The following is a 12,729-nucleotide window of genomic DNA, read 5'->3' as shown; positions in this document are numbered from 1 at the left end:
TATCCTTGATGGTCATTTCTCATTCACTACCTTGTTTCCCACCTTGTCTCCGTTTCCTCTTTCTCCTCGGGTTTTTGGGTGTGTTTGCTTTGTCCATAATCTGGGCCCTGGTAAGGACAAGTTAGATGCACGATCCATTAAGTGCATCTTTCTTGGCAATTCCCGGATCGAGGAAAGGTATAAGTGTTATCATCCTAGTTCTCGACATTCCTTTGTGTGTGCTGATGTTACATTCTTTGAGTCTACTCCATTTTTCTTGGGGTCCGGTGATGTTTCTTCCTCCTCATCACCTCCTCTTCCACTTCTAGTTGTGGATTCTGTTCCCCTTGTTCTAGCTGTGACCAAGTCCTTGCCTCCAGTGCCACCACCTGTTGAACGGCCACCTATCCGTCAAGTCTATACACATTGCCCACATGTACCGGCTTCTACTCCTCCAGCTCCATCAACGTCGAAGATCCGGCAGTTGTCTCCACACCACCCCCAAACCCAGTATTTGATCTTAATCTTCCCATTGCCTTGCGGAAAGGTAAACGCACTTGTACCCTTCATCCTATTTCTAATTATGTTTCACTTACTCACCTTCCCGCTTCCCATTGCCAGTTTATCTCTGTTATCCTCAGTTGTTGTCCCTAAGGATGTCCAGGAAGCCCTTGCCTCTCCAGGGTGGTTCCGTGCAATGGAAGAAGAACTCTCAGCTCTAACTCATAATCATACTTGGGACCTCACCACTCTTCCTCTTGGGAAGCAGGCTGTCGGTTGCAAGTGGGTTTATACTGTTAAGTATTTACCTGATGGTAGTGTAGAGCGCCTGAAAGCTAGATTGGTTGCAAAAGGGTACTCCCAAACCTATGGTATTGACTACACATAGACCTTCTCCCCAGTTGCTAAGATAGGTTCGGTTCGTGTTGTGATATCTCTTGCTGCTATGTATGATTGACCCCTCTATTAGCTTGATATCAAGAATACTTTCTTGCATGGTGATTTGCTCGAGGAGGTCTATATGGAGCAACCACTAGGGTTTGTTGCTCAGGGGGAGGATGGTAAGGTATGCAGACTAAAGAAGGCTATTATGGGCTTAAGTAGTCTCCTTGAGCATGGTTTGGTAGGTTCTGTGAGGTGGTAAAGAAGTTTGGTATGAAACAGTGGCAAGTTGATCATTCAGTCTTCAGTTATGACTCTCAGGCAGGAAAAATCCTATTGGTGGTGTATGTAGATGATATTGTTATTACCGGGCATTTAGTCTTTAGTTATGACTCTTAGGTAGGAAAAATCCTATTGGTGGTGTATGTAGATGATATTGTTATTACCGGGAATGATAAAATGGGCATTGACAGGTTGAAGACTTTTCTATAGGAACATTTTCAAACAAAGGACCTTGGTAAATTGAAATATTTCTTGGGGATAGAAGTAGCAAGGTCTAAGCATTGTATTAATTTGTGTCAAAGGAAATATGTGCTTGATTTGCTGGAGGAAACAAGTTTGTTAGGTGCTAAACTAGTTGAAACACCTATGGAAACAAATACTAATCTGAGTAGTGATATGGGTGAAGTGTTTGAAGACCCTGGTAGATACCGACGACTTGTAGGTAAACTGAACTACCTAACCATTACTCGGCCAGATATTTCATTTGCGGTTAGTGTGGTAAGTCAGTTCATGCAGAAACCTCTGGTTCCTCATTGGGATGCGGTTCTAAGGATTGTGAGGTATTTAAAAGGGGCTCTTGGTCGTGGTTTGATGTACAAAAGTGGTGGAAAACTTGAAATAGAAGGATATACTGATGTTGACTGGGCCGGTTCTATGTCTGATAGGAGGTCTACCACAAGCTATTGCACTTTTCTTGGGGGTAATCTGGTGACATGGAAAAGTAAGAAGCAGACAGTCGTGGTGAGAAGCAATGCAGAGACAGAATATAGAGCTATGGCACATACTACTTGTGAATTAGTGTGGCTAAGGAACCTTCTACAGGAGATAGGATACAATGTTAACACTCCAATGAAGCTCTACTATGACAATCAGGTTGTAGCTCATATTTCTTCTAATCCGGTGTTTCATGAAAGAACCAAACACATAGAGGTTGACTGTCACTTTGTGAGAGAGAAGGTGCTGAATGGAGTGATAGACATTGCATATGTTAACACAGGGAACCAGTGGGCAGACTTATTTACTAAAGGGTTGAGTCGGGGAAGAGTGGACTACATATGTAACAAGCCAGGATTATATGATATATACTCACCAGCTTGAGGGGGAGTGTTAGTGTCGAGTATGTAGGGGTATTTCTGTCTTTATACTTATGTTGAGGTTGCTGATCTGTAATATTATATTAGAACTAGTGTCCCTCACTTAAGTAAGGGCACATGTGTTTTTTCCATTATGTTAGTAGTATAAAACATGTCTGGCCGAATGGAAGAGGTAATTTTTCTTCTCATTCGAACCAGACTTTTCTTCTCTTCTTTTCTCCTCCTTACTCTCTCTCTCTTTCTTTCTTCTTTCTTCTTCTCTCTTCTTGGCTGTTATCAGACTAACAAAACTCAAGGGTAGGCCGAATCATAATAGAGGTCTTGATATCCCCCTTGTCAGAGATGGGAGCAAGAGACCCATCAACAAGAGATATTTTCTCTTTGCTAGAGAGGAGATGATATGAACAAAAAAGGTTAGACAAGCTGGTCATATGGTCTGATGCACCGGAATCAATGATCCAAGGGATTTTATGATTACTTGAAACAGAAGCATGATTTGCAGAAGTACGGATACCTGAGTGAGCAAATGCGGATGATGATGTGTTGCCTGAAGAGTGGGATGTCGAGATAGTGGTTTCCAAGTGATTCAATAACCTTCCATACTTTTCAAACTCTGCCTTCATTGCTGCCAACTGTTCCATGGATGACTTTTCTTCACTCTCCTTATTCCCTCCTTTGGGCACTGTGGCAACACTAGCATTCTTAGGCTTTTCTATCTGACCAATCTTCTTAAAATTGTTGTTATTCCTAAACCTGTCCGGTAGAAGATTTGGATGAAGCTTCCAGCAAGTGTCCTTAATATGCCTTGGTTTCTTGCAATATTCACATATAATCTCTTTCTTCTCAGTCGGACCCTTCGACTTTATTCCAACTTGTGCAAAGTGTTCTGTAGGTGAACTCTATAACTGAACCTACCGCCTACTCTCTTCACTGCTTACTATAGCATATGCCTGGGCAAGAGTGACCTCATCCTTGGCTAGAATATTCTGCCTAATAATGTTGAACTCAGGGTTGAGTCCAGTAAGAAACTCAAACACCTTGTTTCGTTCCACCAATTTCCTAAAAGTCTCTGCATCCTTTGTACTCTCCCGTACAACTGTCTCCATAACATCAATTTCCTGCCATAGAGATTTCAACATAGAGTAGTAGATTGCCACACTCTTCTCCCCCTGTCTCAGACTTTTCACATCACTCTTCAGCTTATAAACTCTTGCCACATTCAACTTCTGTGAATAGGTTTTCGTAACACTGTCCCAAATCTCCTTGGCTGAAGACATCCAAAGATAATTCTGACTTATATGAGGCTGCATAGAGTTGACCAACCATCCGATTACTATATAGTTCTCCTGCATCCATTTTTCAAATGTAGGGTCTGTCTTTGCGGTTTTTACCTTACTACTTGTGAGATACCCTAATTTACCTCTACTACAGACATAAATCCGTATAGACTGTGCCCAAGCTAGGTAATTGGTTCCATCCAAGTTAATTGTGGTCACTCCAATCAAAACGGAATCTACTGAGCCAAGCCCGGATACCGACATTTGCTTGGACTCACTTCTGTATTGCTCCATTGATCAAACAAAAATAAAAAAAAAACTAGATTTTCAGTCTTTATAAACTTACTTGAAGTTAAAATAGTACCCGGATACTTGACAACTAGGGTTTCACTGCACTCGGCTGTTGGGGAGAAAGAGAGAAGATGCAGCCGCTCCTACCAAAGCTTCCCAACCTATTTCAAGACTAAACCACACACTTCTAGAAGTCAAAATACACCTCCCAAGCACTGAGCGCCACACCAAAAGCTTCTCCTTTACCTGTAACTTCAAAACTCTCTAATTGGCTAGGGTTTTGGGCAGAAAAAATACAGCATCACTTCTTGGCAGTTTTCGGCCAGACTTTAACTCTCCAAACCCTCTACCAACTAGGCAAAAGATCCTCTGAACTATAGGGAACTTATCTCTCGATACACTCTCCTAATCGAAGGGTGTATGGGAAAAGAGAAAAAGAAAAAACGAGAAGGGAGAAACCTGCTTTGATACCAAGAAGTAAATCAGTCCTCTAAAACTGATATAAACTTGATTAAAATTAGAGAGAAAAGTAAAAGAAAGGTAGAAGACAGCAGTACAAAGGAAGAAGATGGAGAAAAGAAGAGGAGGAAGAAGAAAAGTTCTATAATCTCCTCTCTCCCCTCTCTAATCCTTTTGTTAATCTTCATTATCTAAGTTAATTATAAGTATGCCCTTAAGTTGGCAGCCGGCTAAGAAAGAACTTAAAATAAACTTATAAAAAGAAGCAACAGGCCCATAAAGACAAGCCCATTAACAAACAAATAAATAACACACTACAAAGACTGTGTTTTGTGGGATGATAGCTTTACTTTGTAATGCCTTTGTATTTTGCTCTTTCTTTTGCCTCATTGTACTAGGCTGTTGAGAAGACCTCTCCCTCCACAGTCCTATTTTCTTCATTATAATCTTTAATGAATTTACTGCCCTTTAAAAAATAAATAAATTTCAATTTCATAAATATTTCCATTTTAATTAAAATGTAAGAAAATAATGAAATTCAAGAAAGTTAATAAGGGCTCTCAGCTTCTAATTTATAGAGTTGTAAAATTTTGGAAGACACTTAAAAAGGCAAGAAAAATCACTATGGGCCATGCCATAAACACCTCAATGGGGCTGCCAATGGCACACTCCAGAAGAGAGAAAAAGAAGCTCTATACATCATAGGCAACAATACTATGAAGAAAGTGCCCCTATGTTCTTTTTTTTTTTTGATAAATGAGAGTACTTCTATTAATTCAAATAAAGAAAGTACAGTCAGCCTAGGAGGAGGCACAAGGTGTTACCTCCCCCGAGGACTGAACCATAAACACTAAACATACACAAGCCTGAAACACAATTACAAAGTAGCCCAAAACAGATCTCCCCTTAACACCCTTGCTTGGCCAGTGAATCAGCCATTGCATTTGCTGATTTGCTGACCCACTGAATCCTGACTGTCATATTTCTTGTCAGCCATTTAACTTTCCTTAACAAATCCCTGTAGCCCCAACAAGCTGTTTCTGGACTTGTCAGCCAGCCCACTACTACCTTGGAATCCCCTTCTACTATCAAATTGTTCACTCCAAGTTGACTGGCCAGCTGTATACCTTGTACCGCTGCTAGTATCTTGGCCCTTACAGAATCACCAACACGCACTGGTCCTGAAAATAAAGACAACATGTTGCTGTCTTTGTCTCTCAGAATCCCTCCTATTCCAGATGGCCCTGGGTTACCTTGGCAGCTACCATCAAAATTCAATTTTACCACTCCATTCGGTGGGGGTTTCCATTCAACTTGTGGTTTGTTCCTTGCGGAGATTGTGGAAGCCACTGCTGCTCAATTTCTCCTTTAGTCATCAAAGGAGTAATCTACCAACAAGTGTGAAGATTTCAGCCACGAGGCTGTCTTTGTCATTAGCACTCCTTGATTTCAGCGAGACTTCTTTCCTTTTCTTGAAATATTCTAGCATTTCTCTCCTCCCATAACGTCCACAAGGTAGCGGCTCTGATACATTTCCACATTAGCTTCCCTCTTTTTGTCAATCTCCCAAAGGCAGACGGAGTGAACAATAGCTTTACTTTGGAGGGCAAGTTCCACCTGCACCCAAATAATGAAACAACCGAGTTCCAAATATTGGCAGCAAAAGAGCACGATATCAGAAAATGGTTACAGTCCTCACCCTTCACTTTACACATAAAGCACCAATTTGGGGACAAACACATACAAGATTTATTTTTTTGCAAGTTTTCCACAGTATTGATCTTACCATAATAGGCTTCCCAACAGAACACTGCTATTTTAGGGGGTATTGGCCTTGACCAGACCCCTTTAATGGGGAAGACCTGAAAGGAGGGGTTGGAGCAAAGGGATTTAAAGAAAGATGCACAAGTGAAGGACCCAACCAGGGTTAGAGACCAAACCCTTTTATTCGGGTTGGTCCAAACACATTGAGTCTAGAAGCAATAAGAGCTTTGAAACACAAGGAAATTCTTCATCCCTTAACCATCTTCGAAACCCAAAATCCCAGTTTAAAGCCAAAGGGAGAACCGGGGTGGGGGGGGGGAAGGAACCATGAGATGGGTTTCTTTTTAAAGCATTTGTCTTTTTTCCTCACATCAAAGCATTTGTAGAATGACCTGACTAAATATTGGCTTCCTAAAGTACTTGAATCATATCTTTGTGTTAATCACTTCAACCAACTGTTGACTTCACTAAGAGATTTAGGGTGCATAAGGCACTCATTGACCTGTCTTGAAGAAGTCATGGGTAGGAGAGGTTAGGAGAATTGATGAAAAAGGGGTTGCAAAGGGATAGTAGTAAGTCTAGTTGAAAAAAGTAACAAAGTGATTCCTAGTGAAATTTATGAAGAATATAGATTGGGATAGAAAATTAGGGTAAGAACCTTGGGTATAAGAAATGGGAAATTTTAGAAAACTAATGCAGTGTAACTATGTCAAAATAGCACAAAAATGTGATGGAATATGCAGGTTTATACAAGAAGTTGGATCCAGATCAAGTTTCTTTAAGATTTTAGGGCATCTAATGAAACAGGCGGTTTTTTCTTGAAGCGATCTTGGTAGTAGTACTTGTGTAATGGTGGTTTCCAAATCTCAAAGCATCTCAAAGCAAAAAATATGAAATCTTCAATGCATATATATGTGTGTATGTGTGTGTGTGCATATAAAATTTATGTGTTATATAATATGATACTTATATATATAATAGAGATAATATATAATACATTATATCACCCTTGGTTTGGTAGACTATACACACACACACAAGAATCGTGTAGCAGGAATCATGTATTGTTTCTATCATAGGGTTGAATACAGGAATCATGTAGCCAGCCCATATGGTTGCAATTAGGCTTTGCAGTGGGAGAGACTTCAGATTTTACAATTACTATGGGTATTCAGCAAGGTTCAATACTGTTAAATACATAAAATAGCTCTGATACCATGTTAAAAAACATAAGATAGCATGAATGGCCTATAGGGTTTTTTGGAAAGGAACTTTAGAGCTTACCCTCATTTCATTGATGGCATTTCCTATAGAGTTGGAAATGGAAGAAGACTGAAGTTTTGGCTGGATTCTTAGTGTGGTAATACTGTTTTGAAAGAGAGTTTTCCTCTGTTTGCGGAGGCTGATGATCCTTAGATTTATGTGGCTGATTTCCTCGTTTAGGAAGGGGACAGCTTAGTTTGGTCTCCAGTTTTCAGAAAGAATTTCAATGTTTGGGAGTTGGATCAGGTGGCTGAGCTTGTCTTTGCTTCAGAATCAACACCCTGAGTTGCATTCCGAGGACTCTAGATGCTGGAAATGGGCAAAATCTGGTAGCTTTTCAGTCAGATCCTGCTACTGGGGTCTCTTGGGTGAAGTTCAACAGCCCTTCCCTTTCAAGGCCATATGGAGAGTAACTTCCCAAGTCAAGTTTTTGACTTGTGTTGATGCCAAGGAGAAAGCTTTACCGAACAGATGCTGATGAGAAGAGGCTTCACCTTACTGGACTTGCTTTGCCCCTTGTGCAATCAGCAAACTGAGTCTTCAAGTCATCTGTTTATCCACTGCAAGTTCTCGGCGGGAGTTTGGCCGAATTTTCCTAGGGCCATTAATCTGAGTTGGACCAGTTGGTGCTAGCCAAAATCAGTCTCTTCTGTGCTAGCTGGATGGAGAGTCCCTGGTATGTCTAAAAAGGGAAACAAGTGTGGTCTGCCATCCCATCTGCAGTGTTGTGGGCTGTCTGGCTGGACAGAAACAATAGGATTTTTGAGCAAAAAGCCAAGACTGAGGCTGGGGTTATTAATTTTATAATAGAAGAGCTTAGGAGCTGGTTACTTCTTTCTGATGTATGTAGAGATGTTTATAGTTCTGGTTCTTTTTTGAGGGTGGACGTTTTTTGGGGATTCCTAGTTCTGGTCATGCTTGTACATATTCTCTTTGTACAGGACCTTATACTTTTGAATCGTATACAATACTTTACCTCTTCTAAAAAAAAGTGGATGTCTTTAAATAGAACTGATTGGCAAAACAGGATTCATGTAGCCGAACATATGGTCCTTGTGAGGAAACAGTACTTCATTTGTTCTTGTGCTCAATGGCTGAGACTGCTGGAGTTATTATTCAGATCTGTTTGGCATGCAGCTGTTCCTCCCTGAGTCTCCGGCAAAAATCTTTTCCAAATGGTCTTCCTACAAGGGCAGCAAAAAAGCCAGAATTGTGTGGAGCTTTATTCCTTTTGCTGTGTGTTGGTGAATTTGGAGAGAAAGAAACAAAAGAGTATTTGAGGATAGTCAATGAGAGTTAGAGAAGGTGGTGGAGTCTATTGGAAGGGCTATTTCTGGCTGGGTGCTCATCCTTTGAGATTTTGCTCAAACCTCTGTATCAGATTTTGGGTCCTCCTTTTGGAGTGCTCTTGAGATCCAAGAATGTAATCTGGATTAGCTTTTTGTAATGTCTGATGGCGTAATCCCTACACCTTGATGTAATTTGTGGTTTTTTAATAAATCTTTCCTTTATGTTACTATCAAAAAAATATATAGTTGGGATAAGGCATGGATGATGATGATGATGATGAGTATGCTGACTATGCATTAGGACCAATTGGCTTTGACTTTTGGTCTGAATGTAGGACTACCTTGTTAAGGCTTAGATCTGATTAGAAACATATATTTTGCTTTTGTTGTTTTACTTAAATTTTATTTAGGAATATTAACAAGAAATCCAGGGTGCATTGCTATAGAATGTTGGGACCCATTAAAAAGACAGGCCAACTTTGTGTCTATTCATTGGTCCTACACTCCTACCATGTACATAGCAGCTTCGAAGTTGGTTGATGCATCCTGGTGCTTCTTGTTAGTATTCCAACCCCCTACCCCATTTCTGTTTCGTTCCTTGTATCCCCTCACTCCCAATGTAATGCATAAATATCTATTTCTTAATTGGTTATTTTACCTTGTGCCATTGCAGGCTGGAGCTATGTTTAAGGTTTTGAGAGAATCTCCACCAATACCGGAAACATTATCAGCTGAGGGCAAGGATTTCCTCAGGCGCTGCTTTCAAAGAAATCCTGCTGACAGGCCATCAGCAAGCAAGTTGTTAGAACATCCTTTCTTAAGGAACTCAACCCATTTGGAATGTCCAGCTTGTCTGCAAGCATTCTCTACAACAAAATTAGTGGTAACTCTCAGACATGAAACAATTTGTTATTACCCATCTAAACTTCTAAGCGACTGGTTATGTGATCCTCTAATATTTTACAAAAATATACTATTACAGGATAAAGCACATAGTCCAAGAGAGTTGAATAAATACAAATCCGACCCAGTACCAACATCTCCTGGCACACAATCTACAATAGGAAAAGGGCCATCTAATGGGTAAGTTATTGTGGATGATCACCTTTCCCCTCCCGGGTCACAAGCACAAATCACGATTTTCCAATTGGTACTTTTACTTTGCATGACCACCACATCCGGCTTCATGCAAGACTATTGTTTTGCTCCAGTGATAAAAAATCTCATGCTGAAACTTGCGACTCCACAGCAGCTTCTCGGCATTCTCCTCGGTCCACCCTGGAGTTTATTCCTAGTCTGTCTCCTCCACACTCAAATAGAAGCATACATAATTCCAGCCATTCTCCGAACATCCTTCACAGTGCAGACCAGAGTGCCCGGGACATCTATCATCGATATGCTTTTGCAAGAGCTCATGGAAGAAAGCCAAATACTTCTGAAACAGGTTGATCAGATTCAGAAAATAGGGTGGTTTGTTTCTCATGTGGAGCCAGGGAGACTAGAAGACAATTGTGTAGAGGAGCCAGCATTGAAACTGCATAGAATGGTGATATTTGCATTTGGCACTTAATGTTCATTAGGTCCCACGTGACGTCGACAACAAAGAGGAGCATATGTAAAAAAATAAAATAAAATAAAATAAAAGTTCTTCACTATACCCTCATTGTTGAAACCTCTTGAAGCTTCAAGGCCTCCTTACACTTTGATATTTCGATCTCTGGCCTTTAATCAAGTATGCCATGGGATTGGTGAGCAGGTTGTACATCCCTGTTCATTTATCTTAAGCATAAATTGAAAGGTCTTTATACAAATGGGGGAGAAGATTTTCACATTTGTACCACTTTTCTTGTATGATATGATGGTATCAAATTGAATTTGTTGTAGATATTTAGAATGTTAATGATAGTCTGTCTAGTTGTGGAAAAGCTTGCAGTGTATCTTCTTGTTCGTGTATAGGAGGAAGGGCAATCGAAATAATTGCCTTTTGATTTCCCCACTTGCATACATGTTTTCCGACCCAATTATTAAAGTTTCTCAAGAAAAAAAAAGGACCACAAAATCTGACACTAAGAGATGCAAATCTGAAACAAAATGAGCCAAACATATGGCATGCATATTTGAAATTTCAGTATTAGAATGTTGTCATTGGTGGATGGGGGAGATTTTGGAGTAAGTTTAAGAATTTTGTTTAGCAATATGAAAAAAATAGGGAAGAAATATAAATATTGTGAAAATACTAAAATATGAAAAATTATGTATAAAATATTGGGAAAAGTTAACAAAGTATAATTACACCACACACTCAAATTTAAAAATAAAAAAATGAAATCACTATTGAAAAAAATAACAACTAACAAAATAATAAAAGGCTTAATTATGCTCCAGCAAAAACATCTTATGTCTTTAATAATAAAAGGCTTAATTATGGCATCATGTAATGTCAATGCTTGCAAATAGTGGTTGCTCAAATATTTTGCAGAGAAGTACGGATAGGCCCAATGTAGATTTTTAATTTTCACTGCAGAGCTATAAACATTCAAATTGGCAACAACCCACACTCTATACACCAACGCCCACGTGAATTGGCATCAATTCCGAGCTGGCATCTACCCCAACAGTACTCTGTGCTTATAAATTCTGACCCTGGGTTGAACCGTCTTTCTCCCAATATTTTGATCTTTGAATCTTGAGTTCTACCATGGTTTCACACCTAATGGTAAGGAACAGCCTCACCTCACCTCTCAATACAAAGAGAGCTAATGTCATAAAGTTTTCTTTTTCTTTTTTTGAAGCAAGATGTTATAAAGTGGGAAGCATACCAAATTGACTTGAGATTCACTACTTACTGTATATCTAGGGCTGTCAACAGGTCGGGTTTAGGTAAAACCAGTCCCAAATTGATTATTAATTGAAACAAAATCATAAACTCAGAACCATCTTGTTTAATAGTCAGGTCTGAACCCGATTATATTGAAAATTATATTTACTTATTTAAATAATAACTTAAAATTTAAAATTTGATAATATAAGCATAATAAAAATGATAGAAAAATACTAAATTATCTATATGTTAATAATTTAAATATTTTTAATTAATATTATCTATCGAATTTACCATTTCAAATATAACATATGGTACAAATTATATGAAAATTAAGAAAGTATTATATATTTAATAAAATAATCAATTTTTGGGTATGAATTGGTTCGGTCCGTTCGGGTCCATCAGGCAAGTCCGACCCCTTAACAGCCCTAAATGTATCATCCAAGTTTCATACATGTAGGCCCGCATGCCAGTGCACAGTCTGCACAAAACACTGGTGTATTGTGATTGGTTAGTAGCAAGTGATACACAATAGTTCGAGCAACAGATCCAGGTCTTGCCAATTCATGGGGGTTGGGTTGTGCAGCAAGTAGCAACTGATATAGGGTATGTTTGGCACCATTGTCGTTCCCAGTTGAAACCCTGCCACATCAATGCCACCTAGGCGTTTTGAATTACAATGGGAATTTATTATTTAATTGAGACTGTTTTAATTCAAAACAGTCAAAAAAACGTTTTGTCTGAAAATAGCAACACGGGGGTGTTGGAGGAAACATCAAATTGAGGTTTCCCCCAACAGCCACTGTGTCTCACAATGTTTTAGCTGATATGGCACTTACTTGTCATCCGATGTGGCATGGTGATGAATTGATAAGATGCATCGCGTATCATACAACACTTTAAGCAAAGTTATATAGCCTTAGTCTTCTTCAATGCATAAGCTCCATCGTCTTATTCTTCTTGAAGCAGCCTGAAGCTCTTGATAAAACATTTACAGACATAACACCCCGGCCTGTACATTGGAGAAAAATAAAGTCCGATGAAATTCTGGGTTTGGAAAATTCTTGTTCATTAGATTGGCATAAAGTGTGATTGGTGTTACCTAGAAATAAAAATTTTACTTTAAACACTCCAATGTGAATTCACAGGACATACCAAATACATATCTACTATAAACAATCTAGTGAGCACTGTTGTTGAGACTATAAACATTCATTAAATTAACCAAACAGTTTCTCCTCTAACCATTGAAACTTGCACCACTTACACTACTCAAAACGTTTCAACCTAAAATGAGAATGGTACCAAACACAACCGTAGTGTTA

At 39.3% G+C, this 12,729-nt stretch overlaps 1 protein-coding gene across 3 annotated transcripts in view; it reads left to right on the top strand.

Annotated features, from left to right (window-relative positions):
• Positions 1–10,505, top strand: part of LOC104591149 (mitogen-activated protein kinase kinase kinase 5-like) — a 47,082-nt gene extending 36,577 nt beyond the window's left edge. The window contains exons 9-11 of one of the 3 annotated variants that reach the window (XM_010249952.3): positions 9,254–9,463; positions 9,563–9,663; positions 9,833–10,505. In XM_010249952.3, coding sequence (XP_010248254.1) covers positions 9,254–9,463; positions 9,563–9,663; positions 9,833–9,875 — 354 coding nt within the window. In that variant the 3' untranslated portion in view covers positions 9,876–10,505. Of the gene's footprint in view, positions 1–9,253; positions 9,464–9,562; positions 9,664–9,791 lie in introns of all 3 variants that reach the window. The other 2 variants (XM_010249947.3, XM_010249939.3) reach the window with 2 other exon arrangements.
• The last annotated feature ends 2,224 nt before the right edge of the window (positions 10,506–12,729 follow it).

The sequence above is a fragment of the Nelumbo nucifera genome, chromosome 6 (genome assembly GCF_055504915.1).
Source record: "Nelumbo nucifera cultivar China Antique chromosome 6, China Antique-T2T, whole genome shotgun sequence".
NCBI lineage: Eukaryota > Viridiplantae > Streptophyta > Magnoliopsida > Proteales > Nelumbonaceae > Nelumbo > Nelumbo nucifera.
The sequence above is the reverse complement of the archived record's forward strand: the minus strand, read 5'-3'. Positions and strand labels throughout refer to the sequence as shown.